Source organism: Aulostomus chinensis, chromosome 13 (assembly GCF_037954235.1).
Source record: "Aulostomus chinensis isolate RoL2024-O1b breed Wild chromosome 13, RoL_Achi_v1.0, whole genome shotgun sequence".
NCBI lineage: Eukaryota > Metazoa > Chordata > Actinopteri > Syngnathiformes > Aulostomidae > Aulostomus > Aulostomus chinensis.
Genome location: NC_141332.1, coordinates 26,691,272 through 26,709,890, shown reverse-complemented (window position 1 = coordinate 26,709,890; position 18,619 = coordinate 26,691,272). Strand labels below are relative to the sequence as shown.

The 18,619-nt window shown below is 44.5% G+C and overlaps 1 protein-coding gene across 4 annotated transcripts in view; it reads left to right on the top strand.

Annotated features, from left to right (window-relative positions):
* The window catches only part of glra1 (glycine receptor, alpha 1), a 94,230-nt gene that overhangs the window by 60,008 nt on the left and 15,603 nt on the right, over positions 1-18,619 (top strand). For all 4 annotated transcript variants that reach the window (XM_086222345.1, XM_086222344.1, XM_086222347.1 and 1 more), the window contains 4 exons: positions 2,390-2,472; positions 3,567-3,704; positions 12,049-12,263; positions 15,141-15,287. In XM_086222345.1, the coding sequence (XP_086078471.1) occupies positions 2,390-2,472; positions 3,567-3,704; positions 12,049-12,263; positions 15,141-15,287 (583 nt within the window). The remainder of the gene's footprint in view (positions 1-2,389; positions 2,473-3,566; positions 3,705-12,048; positions 12,264-15,140; positions 15,288-18,619) is intronic.

Sequence of the window (18,619 nt, the reverse complement as noted above, 5' to 3'; positions counted from 1 at the left end):
CCGCGTCGAATTTACTCGACATTTCAGGCTTCACAAGGAGAAGTAAGTCATGAAGGCTCTCGCGAGGTCATGCTTGCCAATCTGTCGTTAGCTAACAAGCTAACCTGCTAACCTCCCATCTCCTCAAGTCAAAACTGTCAGGAGCTCACTGTTCGCATTACTGGCCACCTCAAGTTTGAGTCATGGTGACGTTCTCGTTTTAAATCAATCCAGCTTCTTAAATAACAGGAAATTTGACAAAAACGCGATGTGATTCAGACAGCAGGGCAGCTCTGGGTAGCTGCTCGGTCTTCATTTCAATTTCGGGGCGCTTGTTAGCCAGCCGCTAGTTAGCCAGCTAGCTAGCTGCCGATGTCTGGAGCCTCAGGGCTTTGAAACGTGGTGCTAATGTTTACCTAACTTAGTTATTTATTATCGGTATTGTTTTGAGGAAAGTAAAGGGGTGCGCTGTGTATTTAATGAAAAATAAAATGAATCTTATTAGAGAAGAATGGACAAAATGATTTTTTGATTCATCCATATTTTGATTACCGTGTTACTTATGTATTTAAAGGATGCAAATAAAAGTTCAGCACCATAAGATGTTGGTCTTCCAGTTGTTTATAATTTTGTGACTTACATGACTAAAGCTATAATTGACTCCACAATCACAAAAGTGACTGGAGGGTTTAGACTTGGGACTTACTTGAGACTTGACCATGTGTGATGTTCTCCCACCTCTGGTCCAGACCTTCTCACTTCTCAGGTTGATCCAAACCTTAATAGCAAGTGCAAAGGTGCCTCGGGCCATGGTCCTGCATCAAAATGAACTCCAGAAGTCCGTCCAAGTCCTGCTGCTGCTACATGGTATCTACTCCGTATCAAATGCTGGATTTGTGAATCCTCTTATCGTGGAACAAAACCACCAGCAAGATTGTAGGTTCAACGCCCGCTCAAAGTAAAATCAAGGTTTTAACTCTGTCTGCCTTGGAAATCTGTCGGACAGTAACTACAGTGCTGAATCTCGTTTCAGAGAAAGTGGGACACCTACGGAGATGAGCTACATCGTGTGTAATACGTATTCAGCATCCTGTCTGGAGAGAATGTGCAGACGTGGTCAAGTTTATTTGGTACATCAGGCTGAGTGGGTGTGTGTTGTAGCAGCGGGTGTCCTGTTAGAGCAGAGGATTGAGTGTGTGTGTGTGTGTGTGTGTGTGAGGAAATCATCTGTAGCACATTACGACGACCTGCTGACAGCTGAAACTCTCCAGATTTAAAACCAGAACAGGAGAGGAGGACTTCCTCTTACATTCCTGGAGATTTGGGAGAGCAGTTATGTGATTGCACCCCCCCCCCCCCAACCACCACCAAAATATCTCAAAATTAGAGCAACCAGGGCTGTTCAAGCTACACACACACACACACACACAAATGAGAAAATAAGGAAACAAGGAGTCCTGAGGTGTCACAACACGGCTGACGAACTAGCAGCAGCAGTCATATTCAAATTACTGCACGTTTTCACATTCGGTGATGTGAGCTAAAAACTAATTTCCCTGTAATTTGTGAAACATTTGTGACATGTACAGGAGCTGCGGTAATTAATTTTGGTGTTTACGGCTCCTGATGTGACACACATGGCTAGAAACACTTTTCTTTTTCTGAGTTTGACGGTTCAGCCCCGCGTGAAACAAGATTCATTCCCGTGTCTGTTCACTTACAGGTGACAGATGATGAATCAGGCGTATTCGGCGTGTGATTTAACGCCCCGCATCCACCTGTGCGGTGGAGCCGGCGCAGCATCGTTGGTGTAGTTCAACTTCTCGGTAATTTCTGTGAGGGGAAACTGAATTCAGTCAAATTACATTTCCCTGAAGTCCTCAGTGTTTGTGCACCTCCCGCTGCGCTCGGTTTGATCAAAGGTTTGGTTAAGTGATTAACCCATCAGTGGTTTCATCTCTAATCCAGTCAGCTCCCTTTAATCAAGTCATTTACACACATTTTTTTTTATCTGTTTTCATCTTCTAATTTGTTTGACTTTCACGCCTCTTATCTGTGACTTTCAGTCAATCTCAGTCTTTATTTTTCATGCAAAGTAATTAAACTTGTTTACTTTCTGTACTCTCTCTGTCTGGGAACATTCAGTGTAATGAAAACGGCTGCTAGCGATGCAAATAATGAAAGCGTTTAGGCTATTGTAGCACTTATCATTCAGCCCGCCTGGATAATAGCAGCAGCTGAATCCATAGAAAGTCTGAGTTTTTATCCATTTCAAACACGTCCTGATCTGTCAGTGTTCAGTGCGCTGGCCTGGCGCTGGCTGGTTGAGTAACGCTGATAAAGCTCAGGATAATCCTCTTAGCAGTAAGTGATGCTGCATGTGTGTGTTTCCCTGTGTGTGTCTTCGCAGAATAACGCTGGTCCTGGCCTGTCCCATGGATCTGAAGAACTTCCCTATGGATGTCCAGACCTGCATAATGCAGCTGGAGAGCTGTGAGTGCGCGCACACACACACACACACACACACACGCATGCACACACACAGTCAGCAGTACACGGTGCGCATCAGTCGATCAGTCATTGAGCAGCTGGCAGGGTGAGAGATAGGATATAGATTTCTTCGTGGCCTTTTCATTCTTTGAGAAGACGTGCGAGGAATCGGAATCAGGAGCTGAAGTTCAAAGAGCTGTGAGCTTCTACAGGAGGTCAGTGATCATAAGACAAAGATAACACCCCCGGTAGCACCCCAGTGTCACCGCTGATCTTGTGACATTATTAAACGGGAGCAACAGTTACAGCTGGTTTGGACTGACGCTGGCCGGTCTGATTCTGTTGTTCTGCTGAAAAATTCATCGCCTCACCAGCTCACTCAGAAGCCATCAAAGTCTCAGATGTGAGGGACTCGAATCGCTCGAGTCACGCACACACGGAGGAGCTTCCTCAGGTTTACTCAGTCACACCAGGAAGCTGACAGTGGATTCAACATCGTCAGAAGCAGGAGTCGCGTGATTCGTCCTCCAGTCCCACGAGGCTGATCGTCCCTCCGTTACTTTGATAAAAAGTAGAAGTTGCTGCGGTCACATCCGCTTGTTGTTACGGGAGCCGTCAGAGGTTTCCAGGGTTTCTGTCGCAGCCTCTTTCAGTCTTCAGTGGACTTCAAGTTCAGCGTTTGATTCTCTGCTTCTGTCAGTCATCCAATTACATTTTGGTCTCTCAAGAATGGTGGCTACTATCTTGACAAACAAACAAAAAGGTGTATCCCACCCCTACCCCTCGGGTTGGGTGTTTTTGATCCAAACGAGGTGTTCAGTGGAGGATTTGTTCTTGGTTTGGGCTTTTTATTCCATTATAATCAGAATATTCATGTCAACCCAGCAAATGTGCAGCAGCCATGCTCTTCAGATCCATTCTGATGGGTCAGTCAGCTCCTGATAGTCTAAAAGGTAACATTAATTTCTATGTATAGGGTCACAGGAACAGACGGCATCTCGACGGGCTCAGACTCGAAGGATGAAAACTTCAGTTTAAAGGTTTAAAAGACACCAACTCACTGATAAAGTGTCTCTTACTCTTGTTCTGTCCTCCAGTCGGATACACCATGAATGACCTCATATTTGAGTGGGATGAGAAGGGTGCGGTGCAGGTGGCCGACGGCCTGACGCTACCTCAGTTCATACTCAAAGAGGAGAAGGACCTGCGCTACTGTACCAAGCACTACAACACCGGTGAGTGCCGCCATGCCGCCGTCAGCGTCATCTCTCTGTATCTGGTGTTTCTGTCTCCTCTCTGTCTCATTGGAAGCCTGTAACCTTGCAGGTGAGGGGAGATTCCTTTAATCTGCTCCTGCTGTTCCAGTCAGTTTGAAGAGTTTCTGCTATCAAGTGTCAGTTTAGGTCAAAAGTGCCATTAAATGTCCATTAATCTCAATTTTTAATGGGATGCCAACCTAAATAAGTCTCAGTACACAAAACACACCTGCCACCATCTTTCCACACACTGTTATTTTCCAGTACGTGTGGTACTTTTGCCAGCATTCTTGCAATGACAAGCACATAGCGGGGTGTGTGTGTGTGTGTGTGTGTGTGTTTGCCTGTCGGCTAGATTCAGCCAAGTTGTTCTTTCTTGTTCTTTTGGAGGAAATTCCTCGAAAGAGTTGCTCCGTTTAAATCAAAGTACATAATGTGCATATTCATTAATTATCACCGGGGGAGCTTGTATGCTTGCCTTTAGATAAATTCGGCATCTTTTAATTCTATACTAACCTGCTTTGCACCACAGGAAATAGATTGAAATGAATAAGAAGGAAACTTGAAAACCGTGCATGCATAGCGCACAGACAAAACGTGTCAATAACAGAGGAGCTGTACACAGAAATAGAATCACACATTCTCCAGATTTACCTCCAGTGTCATAAAACTGTCAGCTTGGCTCAGTGAGGAGGGAAGTGCTGTGGGCGGTGAAGCAAGTTTTTGCCACAAATCTCAGAAGTAACTGATTTTTTTGGTGCGGTTCTATAATTAAAAAAATAATTAATGAATGTCAAAACGTGTGTAGACCTGGTATGACAGGATAATTCTGATATTTAATCATTGAATATTTTGAGAGGTATGGATAAGAAAGAGGACAAAGACGACTGGAGATGAGAAGGAAAGGTAGCAGCAAGAGGGACAGAAATGGGGGGAAACAATAGTTCCTAAAAGAAGTAAACACACCGGAGAGGTGAGAATAGCGATGAAGATGGTGTTGAAAGAGAGAAAAGCAAGAATGTGAGGGGAGAGGAGCGGCGGGAATGTAGCAGAGGACACGGGAGGACAAGGGAAGACGAGGGAGGACGGGGCAGCCGCCACGCTCTGTTTCCCCCTCCAGGTCCTCCAACTGTGGCTGAGAACCATCTGTCCAGTCCACCTCGCCGGCCTACAATTCTTTCACTCCAGAGAAAGCTATATATATATATGTATATGTATATGTATATATGTATGTGTGTATATATGTATATATATCTATATCTACATATATAGATATCTATATAGATATATATATATATATCTATAGATATCTATATAGATATATATATCTATAGATATATATATATATATCTATAGATCTATATAGATATATAGATCTATAGATATCTATATAGATCTATATAGATAGTATTTCTGACGATTCTCAGTGCTGATACAGAGAAAAAAAATGGAGGAAGTGAGCGGGCCGACATGCATCTTTGCATCCTGCATCGGTCAAAGTCCTTTTACAGCATTTGCAGAAATCATGGTGGTTGTTGGGCTGCGGTTGAGCTTCCCAGGAGCCATCAGATCAACCTGAGCAGAAGTCAGCTGCGTTTTTGATGAACTCAGCAGTAAAGATGGTTCACAAACTGAGATGATAATGTCCTCATTAACTAAAAAGCAAGGTTTTTTTTTTTTTTTGTGCGCATCTTTGTTACCCCATGGCAATTATACCAAATCATCACCATCGTCAGCGTGATGGTGCAGCAGCACATGTGGTTTTTGGGCTTCGGATCAAGTTCGAAGTACATTTATGGTACTTTGAAAGCATCATAGAAATGGTGAAAAAAATTGAATTGATATCATTGGGTTTATTAATGACTGTGATATAATAACAACAGCGGGGAAGGGGGTGTGTTTATGTCTGATTAAACTCAGCATCGCTGGCTTTGGAGCAGCGTGACGTTCAAGGAGAGAAAAACAAACTGTAGTTTTCCATTTTTGTTGGTTTTGTTGCAATCGCTCAATAAAACCTCGGCCTTGCTCTGTTTACCATAAAATGACAGCCAGCCTATTTTATCTATGCCGTACATGAAAAAGTCACTATCACAGTATTTTTACTCTGAAGTCCCTGCTCTGTCTCTGCCTGTAAATACACTTCATAGTTTGATGACTCACCCTGCTCGAGAAGGCAAGTACTAGTTTGGCTTCCAATGAAAATGCTTTCTCAGAATTTTATGCCCCGCCCCCCATCATCACTTCATGTAGATGCCCTGTGGCTCCCAAAAATAATTTGTTCCAGCGTGACCTTACGAAAGAAGCGGCTGTTAAACTGTTATTTTAACACAGAAGACGCCTTTGTTTGTGTCCTGATTTGTCATGATGCCACTCTGGTTTTTGTTAACAAATAACAAAACAAGTTAACAAAATTAAACTTTTATGGAAGTGTGTGTGTGTGTGTGTGTGTGTGTGTGTGTGTGTGTGTGTGTGTGTGTGTGTGTGTGTGTGTGTGTGTGTGTGTGGCAGGCTGATCAGTTCCAATTCACAGGCATTACTCACACATAGCCTGACATCTGCTGTCGCTGCTGAGGAGATGAACGATCCACCTCCAGACGCAGAGCCTTGACATGACTCAGCCCTGCCTTTCTCTCTCTCATACACACACACACACACACATATATATAAATGTATTAATATAAAATACACACATATACATAAACACATAAATCTATATCTTCAAGCACACTATGTAAACAGCACGCACCAACACGCTTAAGTTATAATCCCCAGCTTTGTTATGTAAACACACGGCCCACCACATTCCCATTGTAGTCACGCTTGTTGCTTCTTTTTGTTGGAATTTAAGTTTTTAACTTCCTTTTTATAACGAACAATACAAATTGATAAGTAAAAAAGATGCTCTTTTAAGTTTTATATTTAAGATTCATGAAAAGAATGTATCATGCTTCTGTACTTTATTAAGGTATAAGAGGAGCATTTCTATGTAAAAACTATGAGGCTGATTTTCAAATGGCGACACAATTAGAATGGTCCCGGGGAGAATCTGTTAGATTTTTGGGCAGGTTAGTTCCAGCGCCACCTGGTGGCAACAGGAAATGGCATTTTTGTTTGTATTTAGTTTTGTTTTGACCCTTCCATGTCTGTAGTACCTGGAGTCACATGACCAGATCCTTGATGAGAGTCCTGAAGTCGACTTCAAGCTGAATTTAATTCATAGCGCCACCTGATGGTTACAGGAAGTAAGACTGATGGAGCAAACGTCACATGCAACCTACGTCCTACTCCTACAACCTAAACACGGCGGCACCATTCAGACACCCTAGAAGACTGGTGGTGAAGCACGACCTCTGCTGGCAGAGCACAGATACCGCAATTAGGTAGACAGCACCAACGAAAGCCCCACCTGCTGGCCTGGCTGTCGTACTGCACTCCACTCTGAACGCACTTTTCATTCATTCTCTATTATTAAGCAAATTAATGCACCTGTAAAGGTGCGTTCACACCGTGTCACATTTGGTGTGAACGCACCTTTAGTCATCAACAACGACTATAAACGTTTGTGTTGCATCAGAATGGGAGACTGTTGGTGGCGCAAACTTGACTTGTGGGTCCACAAGTTTTTAGGGGACGAAGAAGACGTCCGCGGTGCATTGTGGGCCATAGGTTGCTCCGTAGGATGCACCTGAACCGACCTACAATGTGGGCGTGTTTAGGCTGGAATTTAGGTTGAGAAGTAGGTCGCTACTCACGCCAGTTGTGGTTTCGGACAGCCTACGACCTGCTCTGAGACCTACTTGGCAATTCGGATGCAGCCACTGTGTCGTCAACACCTGATGTACAACTTCATCAAACAGGAAGTGTGTGTTCACCTGCACCACCTAGTGGAGGCATGAAGTTGTATTAGCACCACAATGTTGCATGAGTCTGGTCCAAATATGACAATGTTTCACCTCCCGATAACTCTACAGAACACACACACACACACAAACACACACACACACACACACACACACACACTAGTTCTGGATCTGTTGTCTCTTCTGAGTTCCAAATTGTTGGAACCTTTTTTCTTCAGCAGCAGGCGTGAGTGAGGTGGCGATAGGAGCTGCGCAGGAGATCAGTCGAGAGCCTGGGAACAAAACTGGTCAACTCGGCCGCCAGCGTTCTTTCATGGATGAGACTGAGGAATCATTTGCTCACCTCGTTGGTTGCTGTGACCTGCCATGTTTGCACTCAGCAGGATGGTTGAGAATATTTGGGAAGATGGCGGAAGTAGAAACAGCTGGTCAGTCATGTGACTTTAGAGATGATTCAGAAAAGCTGTCTTCATCTTCCCTTTAGCATATTTGTTTATTCCAAAACCAACTCAAGTCAGAAGAAAACTTTTTTTAATTGAAGGTTTATTTTATTTAATTTATTCTTGCTCAGCCAAACACACACACACACACACACACACACACACACACACACACACACACACACATAAAACTAAACTTTTTTACTCCTTTTATATTTCTTCCTATTTCTTATTTCACCTCCTGCATATTCTTCTAGTGTTCTTCTGAGACCCATATTTTGTGTGTGTGTGTGTGTGTGTGTGTGTGTGTGTGTGTGTGTGTGTGTGTGTGTGTGTGTGTGTGGCTGGGCGTGCGCATGCCTCACTGCTTCCCAATCAAGCATTAAGAGGGAATTAAGGTGTCGTTTTCTCTCAGATTTATTAGCTGCGGTTTATTGTGAGTCCAGGAGTGATTCTCTCTTCCTTCTCTCTCTCCCTTTCCCACTCTCTCTCTTCTGTCTCTCTCTCCCTCCCTCTCTCTCTTCTGTCTGTCTGTCTGTCTCTCTCTCTCATTCTCTTGCAATCTTTTCTTTCCATCCCGCCATCAACACAAACACCCAAAGAAAAAAATACCCTGTTCGCAATACTAATTATGGTTTCTGCTGCATTGCAGTGTACTTTTGTTTTCCAGTTGTTTGTGGTGTGTTTGCATGATGACTGTTTACACAGACACTGAAACCTGTTCCTTTTGCAGATTAAAGCACTGTCAGCAGGTTGTTTAGTCGAGGGAAAAGGGCTTTAACCCTCCGGTCTTGAGCTTTAAGCAGCCCTGTGATGAGGAGAGGAGCACACAGCACCTGATTGGAGAGCTGCCTGTCCAGCCAACAGTCCCGTTATCTTCTTTCTATTCCAAATTCCTTCATCTCCAAATACATCCTTTCCCAGGAATTCCCAAACTTTAGAAAAGAATACGAGCCTGAAAACCTCCTCAATTTCTGGTATCGCAGTAGAAACACATCCCGACTCTCCAATAATTTCATCCATACGTGTTAGTACTTTCCAAACAAGTCCACGATGAAATAAAACAACTGTCATTCAACAATATTTTAGTCGTCAAAATAAATGAGCTTTTTTTTTTAATCGTTCAGGGTCTTAACACATAAACACACCCCTCACGCAGAATGAACGTATGGCTACACACACACACACACACACACACACACACAGATAGGGGCCCGGCTGAATAATTTCAATCTTCTTATCAGATGGAAAATATGGACAGCGCTTAAAAGCTCTGAAGTGTATCGCAGCTATAAATCAAGTCCAGCCTCATCTACTCTCCTCCCCCCTCTCCTCCTCAGCTTCCTCTCCTCCTGCTCCCTCTCTCCTCTTCTTCCTCTGCTGCTGTCTCCCCCTCGATCCTTCCTCCCCATTCTGTCTCTAATTGATTAGGCTGTTGTCTATTGATCCTCTTTGATTAAATGGATCGTCGCCATCTTGCTTTTTGGCTCTCTTGTGGTTTCATTAGGAAACCCGGTGTGCCTGTTCCATTACGGTGAGAGAGAGAGCGAGGCATTTGTTACTGTTGCTCCGGTAAATAAAAGCACTGCAGCATGTCGTAACTTGATTATCATGTTGCAGGTTTGTTTACACATTTGTGTGCAGCTCTTATTTACCTTTTTAACCAGTATGGAGTTATTTAGCTCATTTACTCTTCGTCTCTGTGTGACTTTAACAAACAAGGCCCACCGGGGTGTTTTAGACAGTAGCACAGAACCAACAACATGTCAGTCATGCCCCAAATATTCTTAACAGAAGGAGTCTGTTGTCGTGAATCAGCATGGATGGAGGGGAAGAGGCCGTTGTTGTCCGTCCAGCTTGGAGGACAGAGGTCTGTGGCTTATTTACTACAGTTCAAAATAGGTGTTTAAGTTGTATCGACGTCTTGCTGATGAATTATTGATCCTGGAAGTTTGAGAAGTCTTTGTGCTTCGTCCTTCCTCCTTTGTCCTGTTTTATCTCATTCTGTGGAAAAAAGTCAAAGTCAGCAAGCGATGTTATGATTTGCTGACATGTATCATCAGCCGGTGGGTGACTGCTCGTCCACGCCTCCTCCGTCACTCCTCCAGCCATCAGACCGATCGTCTTCTCTCAGTTTTTACATGGACGTTTCGTGTTGAGGTTTCTTCCTGGCTTGAATGTCGCTGTCATGGTTATTATTGTCATGAGCTCCGTGAGTGGGACAGCTTAGCTAACTAGCAAATGTCCACAGTGATCATCAGCTGTTACCGGGCCGATCGAACTGTCCAGGTAAGGTCAGCAAACTCTAAATGTCATCTAGATAAAACAACCAGAGATGAAACCCCTGCACGAGCAGTCATAGTACGACAACAGCAGCAGTACTCCTCTTCTCTTTCTGGAGGAGAATACTGACCCCACAGTTCCTTTAGAGACAAATAAACTCAGATAGCACAAGTATCCCAACTTGTGCAGTTGGAGAGAATAGAAATCAATACTCCAGTGATCAGACCCTGGCCGGCGAGCTGAGGTGAAAGGTTGGGTTGTGGCTTTAAGCAACGGTCACCTGTGCTGCAGCTGGGCTCTGCCCAAGTCTGAAGCTCGAGGAAAGATGATGCACCAAAAACAGGCTGAGCAGAACATTCAGCTCCCGCTGAGGTTGTACCTGTACGGGATGGGGTAGCATGAGGAGGAGGAGGAGGAGGAGGAGGAGGTGAATTCTTGACTCTATTCTTCCTCCTCCCTCCACACCTCTGTTACAACATGCTGCGAGCGTAAACATTCGCATTTAGTTTCCCTTCACAGCCAGGCAGGCCTGGCAGGCAGGCAGGCAGGCAGGCAGGCAGGCAGACAGGCAGCGCAGCGTGCAGCCTGCTGGCTGATGAAAGACTGAAAGAAAGGTGACATCATCTAAACATCATCCAGTAAATACGGCTTCATGTTTGTTGATTCATCCCCATCAATATTAGCTGTTTAATTCTCATCAGTACCTCACACTCTCCTGCTCTTTCATCAGTCCTCAGCTGTGCCGCGCTCCTCCCTCCCAGCCCGCTGTGACACTCCGCTGCTCCAACAAGTATCTGGGAATACGAGGGGAAAACCACCGTCTGTGTTTGTATCGTTGAAATATTCAACGTGTTTGGCTTCAGTTGATATTCAGCAGCATGTCAGAGCGTTCGTGTCTCTCTGATTTTCCGCTCGTGATTTACACTCGGGCTTAGTGTAAGAGCTGAGGAAGGATGACATTTAGTTTCTAAGCCGTCAACTTTGTCTTCAGGCTCCTCTGCTCATCCTCCTTTTCACTGCCAGCTGAACAGCACCATGATCACTTCTTCCTCTCTTCCTCCTCTCCCCAGATCGTTCATTTACACCTTTCACCATTACACCATTCACACCTTTACGTTTTTCCGGGGAACACATGTGATATACATGTCGGAAAACAGGATTCCTACTGAGACAGAAGGATCCATGAATATAGAATAAGGTAGTTTATGTCTTTGAAGCTGTAAGAGTCATGAGGTATCCACCAATAACCTTCTGGAGGGTACAAATATTTTTGTTACTCTGAAAATGCAGAACATAACTCACACTGGCCCATCTACCCACACTTGGCCTTCCTTCCGCTTCCTCTTCCTCACTGCTAAAGGACACACTACTCTATGAGGTGGCTGTGAGCGTTGACTTCAGGCATAAATTGTGATGTACAGAAATGTCCAATATGGATGTAAATCCCAGGGATGGGCCGCCACGGGGCAGGATTTATAGTTATAGGGACTGCAGTGCAGAGGAAATTCATGCTAGAGGGGGTCACAATCATGAACCAGGGGAAATTACTCAACGCTGGGATCACCCGGGATCCCAGGATGTGCAGTAAATAGTTAGAATAATGTGAAGGCAAAGAAGCAAAAGGTTGCAGTGAGGAAGCTGTCAGCGAGGCAGTCCAACTAATGATGCTCCCAAAGTCCTAGGGTCCAGAACTCAATCAGCTCTTTGTCTTCATCTTTTTTCTTCTTTTCTGCCCTCCAGGAAAATTCACCTGTATTGAGGCTCGCTTCCACCTTGAGCGCCAGATGGGCTACTACCTGATCCAGATGTACATCCCGTCCCTGCTCATCGTCATCCTGTCTTGGGTTTCCTTCTGGATCAATATGGATGCTGCGCCGGCCCGTGTGGGTCTGGGCATCACCACCGTGCTCACCATGACCACACAGAGCTCCGGTTCCAGAGCCTCGCTGCCCAAGGTGAGCACACGCCGCAGCTGGAGCACTGGCGGATGCTTCTGAACACCTTTAGGACTGGGGGTCATTTGTTATGGATGTTGAACCCACTGAGACCTGATGCACCACATGAGCTCTTCTCGCTTTAAGATCTGTCATCTAGTTTATCATAAAAAAAACATTTACATAGAAGCTAAAAGTTGGAGCGTTTTTGTTGTTGTTGCTTTCTAATTGATTTGATCTGCTTTAAAGGTGGAGAAGAAAAGGCTTGAGTGGTTATTGACCGTGAGGTTTTTCAGAACCCCTCAGGTTGATTTACAAAATGACAGAGGTTTCCTAGGCATTTTACTGCTCTGGGTGAGGTCTTTTTTCCATCTAAATCTTTTAATTGAATTAAAACAAAAATAGAAGAGAGACCTGACAGAGGAATTAGAGTAGAATTTATTATAAGGGAGAAATGTTTGTTTCATTGACAAATTCCTGTTTATAAAGAGCTCTGGACAAAGGGAGATGAGGAACAGAGATGAATGGAAAACGACATTTAAAAGAGGGATTTAAAAGAAGAAAAAGACAAGAAAAACGACTTCAAATTAATCTTTTCCTGTCAGGGATTTTCAGATTATTAAAAAAAAGAAAAAAGAAACAGTCATAGCTTGCGTGACCCAGTAGGATTGTATAATTATGTCCAGAAAAGCTGTAATCCTGAACACATACACGCATGCAAATACACACATGCACTCACACACACACACACACACACACACACACACACACACACACACACACACACACACACACACACAAAGGCACACAGTTTTTGTTGACATTAGGTGCTTCATGCGCTCTAAAAATCTAACAAGTGAACCGTGATTCCTGTGCAGTTCAGCTGTCACAATAATGATCGCACAGCACAGCTGAGCTTAGGTGGGCATACTGCTCTCTCACACACACACACACACACACACACACACACACACATACAGTAGCTGCAAGATGGAGGGAAGGTTCAGGAAAGGAGAGGAGGGCACACAAGCGCTTCCAGCTCTGTTTTTTGGCAAAGATGATGCTGTTAGCATTAGCATCTTTTATATACTCGCATAAGAGTTCTAATTTTTTAGATAGAAGTCGACCGTTGATAACTGGCCATCATGATGCTAAACATCAATTTTCAGACACAATGACAGAGGGATGTCAGCTCAGTCCGTGTGGCCATGAAGATCTTGTGTTTCTGAGGCTCCTTCTAGCTCACATTTTCAATAAAACCCACAAGAATCTGTTCAGGAATTTTACTTGAGCTTGAAAACTGTCTGTGATATTTTGTTCATCCTTTGCTTAGCCAGGAGGGTCCCATGGAGATTCCCCTCTGCAGGAGCTCAACAGTTTGTTTGAGAGAAGGTGCCACTGTGTCAATACTAGTGTCGTCTGCATGGAAATGTAGTTCAGCAGGATTTCTTCCACCACCTCCGTCAACGCATCACTAGAACTACGACACCAGAGAGGGGCTGGGGTTGATCCCTGGAGACGCCCTCAACAGCTTTGGTGTTGTCTTCACACACCGATTGTTAAACCAATTCAGAAACAAGGATTCCATATTTATTTGAATGAAAGTCACACATCTCCCAGATCAGAACCAGGTGATGACATGTTCATACCAGAGCTGAGAGTTTACTCTGGGATATCAAAATGCAAGAACAGTATTTAGCAGGAGGTTGTGCTTGTCCTCGGGTTACGTCCCCGGTTCTGCCTCCACTTGAATGAGCCACTTGACCGCTCCGGCCTCGGCGGCCCTCAGCAGCTCCGGAGGGAAGTCAGCTGGGCGTTCGAAGATAAATGTTTTCATAAGCATCAGACTCTGAGCAAACGAATTACAACAAGGCCACGGTGCCACGATAAGCACTGTGTGTTTGTGAAAGTGATCTAAAGTCAGAGTTTAATTGGATTTTAAACGGCTGATTGTAGGTTTGCTCTGAGAGGACAGGGATCCCCTCTCAGGCTGTAATTGTGTGGAGATGGAGCTCTGTAATGACAGACGGGTGAATGCCGGTGAATAACGGTGTTTGGTGGGTTGATAGCAATCAGACACAGACACAGCCAGACTTCATTTAGCCCTGATTGCCTGCACACCGGCCCATCTCGCTTCACACATTTTACCATCAGCTTGGTGGGCAGATTGAATCTTGTTCTAATGTGTCCCAATGACTCTTATCTAATAATATACATGTACACTTTAAGCTCTTCGAACAAAAGTAACGCTACAATGCAGTAACAGCTTCCAACAATGTCTGACCCTGGGCTGCTCCACCAAGGCAGTTTTAGTTATTTTTCTCTTCACACTGAATGAACACGCATAAATCTACACAAATGAGAGAATTGTGATCAAATCTGCCCTGCCAAGGAGCCTGTTGGGTACTCAGGGTGGGAGGCCTCTCCTCTCACTCCAGAGACAGGAGGTTTAGCTTGAGACAGGTGGACCCAGTCCCAAAAAACAACTCCATCTTGATATTTTGAAGCAGCTGTGCAAAAAGTGGGGCGACGGACCAGACTTCCATTTGTGAAAAGAAAATATGTTTTGCGAGGATTCACACTGAGACTGATTGTAGGAGGCTTGGCGCGCGTCATCGAAACCATGAGTCAAAATATCACAACCTATGACAACATAGTCCAAAAAGGGTGAATTAAAACTATTCTTACAAGTACATTTTACCCAGAAACGTGAGTAGTTGTAACCCGACTGACCGTGTTGCTGCACACCTCTGGACAACACATTCTCTTGATGAATGTACTTCATTTTTTGAACATTTTAAACAAAACCTACCAGACCCGACGCGGCGGTCCGTGGCAGATGTGTGACCCAGCCAGCGAGGATCTAATGCGTCCTCACCTTGTGCCTCTCACCTGCAGGTGTCCTATGTAAAGGCCATTGACATCTGGATGGCCGTCTGTCTGCTCTTCGTCTTCTCCGCCCTGCTGGAGTACGCCGCCGTTAACTTTATCGCCCGCCAACACAAGGAGCTGCTGCGCTTCAGACGGAGGCGACGACACATGAAGGTGAGTACTTCCTCCCATCTGCCACACGTTTGTTCTTTTGTTTCCAAAATTTGTGTTCCGTGTGACCCGTCAACAGAGAAACCAGGTGAACTGAAGAGTTGAAACAAGACAAAGTTGACGCACAAAAACTTTTGAAACATAAAATGAATCCAGCTCAAAGACGCTAAACGGAGTTTTGTTCTGATCGTCAAACTCCTCAGTTCTCTTGCTTCCTCAATCTTCCACATCAGCAAAGCAATCAAAGTCAGTTTCCTGGTGTTGCAACACAAACCCTTTCAAACATCAGCTAGACTCGTATTGTTGCCTGCAAATAACCAAACAGAAGAGAAGCAAATGTTGTAAAGCCTCACATTTGAAGTTTAGAGTAAAAAAAAAACAACTCTCTGCTCTGCGTTGGCCTGCTGACAAATTCAGCGGGTGTTTGATACGAGCTCGGTGCGGCTCATCAGCAGACGCAGACACAGGGCATCAACGTTTCATGGGCGGAGGGTTGAGAATGTTTAAAGGCTGCGCTGCAGAACAAACAGAGACGAGGCTCATCGCCGACTTACAGCGTAGAACGAAAACAAGAAAGGAAACTTTCCCCTCAGCTCTGAAACTTTAATTGGCGTAAATGCATCATTTACAGGAAAAGGGTGACCAAGTGTTCTAGTGTGTGTGTGTCTGCACCAGTGAGAGCAGGGATGTTTGATAGGCTGAACCTCTTTTTCTAGACTTGACATCTTGAAATGTTGGTACGTGTGGTTGAAAACAGGGAGGGCAGGTTTGTGGTTTTCAGGAACGGTGACTGGGCTGTCGATGACACCTCTTCTGTCTTGTTGAGACTTTCTGGCGTTTTGAAGTCAGATTCTCATGCCAAACGGTTAAAAGTACTTTTAAATGAAAATATCCTTTGAACAAGTGAGGTCAGTTTGAAGATTTGAACAGAGCAAATCGAGTGGTTCAAATATTCAAAAACATTTGAAAAGGTTCAGTGTTTGTGTGGCGTCGTTGCAGCCAGCGTTTTGATCTCGAATCTCATCGACTGCTGGTGTCTTTCTCAGTTCTGACATCCATAAGATGTTAAAAACAAATTGTGCTTTTTTTCTTTTTTCTTTATTTTTCCAAATAAGCGTCTCAGAGCAGGAAGATGACTTGTAGTGAATGAAGACGGAGTGAAGGAAAAAAATGTCACTTTATGAATTTTCTTCATGCGGCTTTAGATTTCTCAGCAATGACAAAGATGCCAGCTCTTCCTCGGGACTGCTGAGATGAAGTTGGGTGTTTTTTCTCCTTCTACTTTCTTTCATAGGTTTATGTCTTTGAAGCGTGTAATCAGTCAATCAATCAATTCAGTCTGTTCGCTTGGACCGAAGGACCCCCCCCCCCTCGTGTGCGCGCGCACACACACACACACACACACACACACACACACGCTCCCCAGCCACTGTATTGAATAAAGAGTAAAGCTGTCATCCCTGCAGGGAATATTGAAGGACTGTTTGATTGTGAGTCTGGGGGCTGGCGTGGTTGGAGGGCAAGAAAATGCAAACACAAGAAAACCAAGAGTGAGCCCGCAGTAAACAATCCGTGTGTGTGTGTGTGTGTGTGTGTGTGTGTATGTGTGTGAGTGTGGGGCGAGCATGCATGAGTGCATTGACAAGTGGCAGCGTGTAGTAGGTCATGTTGTGTGAGGGCCATGACGGTTGCTGCTTGATTGACGTCGACGTGTTTCAGTGTGTGAACATTTGTGTGTTTATGAGGCTGTAAAGGTGACGAGGTGCAGCGACGGGAGGACCCGGTTCAGGGTCGCAGGCTGGAGGGCAGACCGCCGACTAGTCCGATATCAAACACCTTCAGGAAAATAACCAATCATAACTTTTATTACTCGTCCGGTCATAATTTTTATGACTGGAGTATTTGACGTATTCCAAGGAAAAAGTGAGTCGTAGTGCAGCTCTCAGTCATGGAAGTCAAGGCGTGCGCTTGCATTTCCATCTGCTCTTCATCTCTGTCTGCTGTTGTTTATTGCTGCTGGCTTGTCGGAGGGCTCCCGCCTCGGCTCCTCATGCTCCTGCTTGTATACCACAATGAAGCCCCCTGAGCTAAAAAGATGATCCAAAACAAGCCTTTTTTTTTTTCTTTTTTTTTAGGGGAAAAATGAAGAGGAGTCCAAAAAGTTGAGGCTGAAAATGAGCCCTCTAACACTGATAAGCCCTTATTGTCCGTGCAGCTGTCGGCGTGTGGATTGGTTCAGAAACCCGCCTGTGCTCAGACTCTCACGCCTGACTCGCGCTCTCGTAGGTTATGAATTGTTGACTGTGAGTCTAAATGTCCAAAGGGGTTTTTTTTTCTCTGAAGTATTTGAGAGGACACTTTTCCCCTCCTGCATGACGTCCCTGTGAGTCCAAAAGTCCTACAACTGTCCATCGTTGTATGATTATTTTCTTTAAGACATTTAGACGTACAAACACCTGCAGTAGTAAAGCTCGTAACACCTGAGGGTTTCCTGACAGAAACTGGACAGAATGTCATCATCCACTAAAACTTTTGGTCTTCCACTTTTGTAAAAAAAAAAAGAAAAAAAAAGGCTCAGACCTTTGCCTGCTATTTCTTTCTTTTTAATCAAGTAACTCCAAATATTGTGTGGATGTTGCACATTAACAGCAATTTCCCGCAAGGGATTAAGAAAGGATTTCTGATTCTGATTAGATACACTTGTTAAGTTGTTTTTATTTTTATTTTTATAAGAGATTGAAAATGTAAAATTTTTACATTGAAATCCTTCAAAATAATTTCCTGGATCCAGTTTGAGATCAGGATCTTCCCTGGTCTTTCCTGGGCCAAGATTGTGAAACGTTCATAAAAAACTCTTTCCACGCCGCGGACAGACCAAATAATCCCATATCCTAATTGGAGGATGTGATTAAATAAACTCTCGATGAACGAATACGAGCCAACCCCTCTTCAAATAAAAGCGGAGAAGTGTGTGTGTGTGGGGGGGGTAAATAAAAATATAAATGTTTAAATCCTAAATCCCATTGTTGTAATCCCCGATCCCCTGAGCTGTCGCGGTAGTCGAAAGGGTAGATTAGCGGTCCGGCTGCCGCTTTTTCAGGTGACTGTGAACGCCTCGCTCACTCACCCGCTCTCTACCTCTGTTCCTCTCGCCCCGAGTGCAGGGGGGGGACTGTGGGCCCAGGATCGACCCACATCTGGCATATCAAACATTTTGCTTTTTTTTTTCTATTACAGTTTATTTCTGCTCGTATGATGGAAGCAGGCGGTAAATTTGGGCCATGTTATGTAATCATGTGATTTAATTTGGTGTGTGTGTGTGTGTGTGTGTGTGT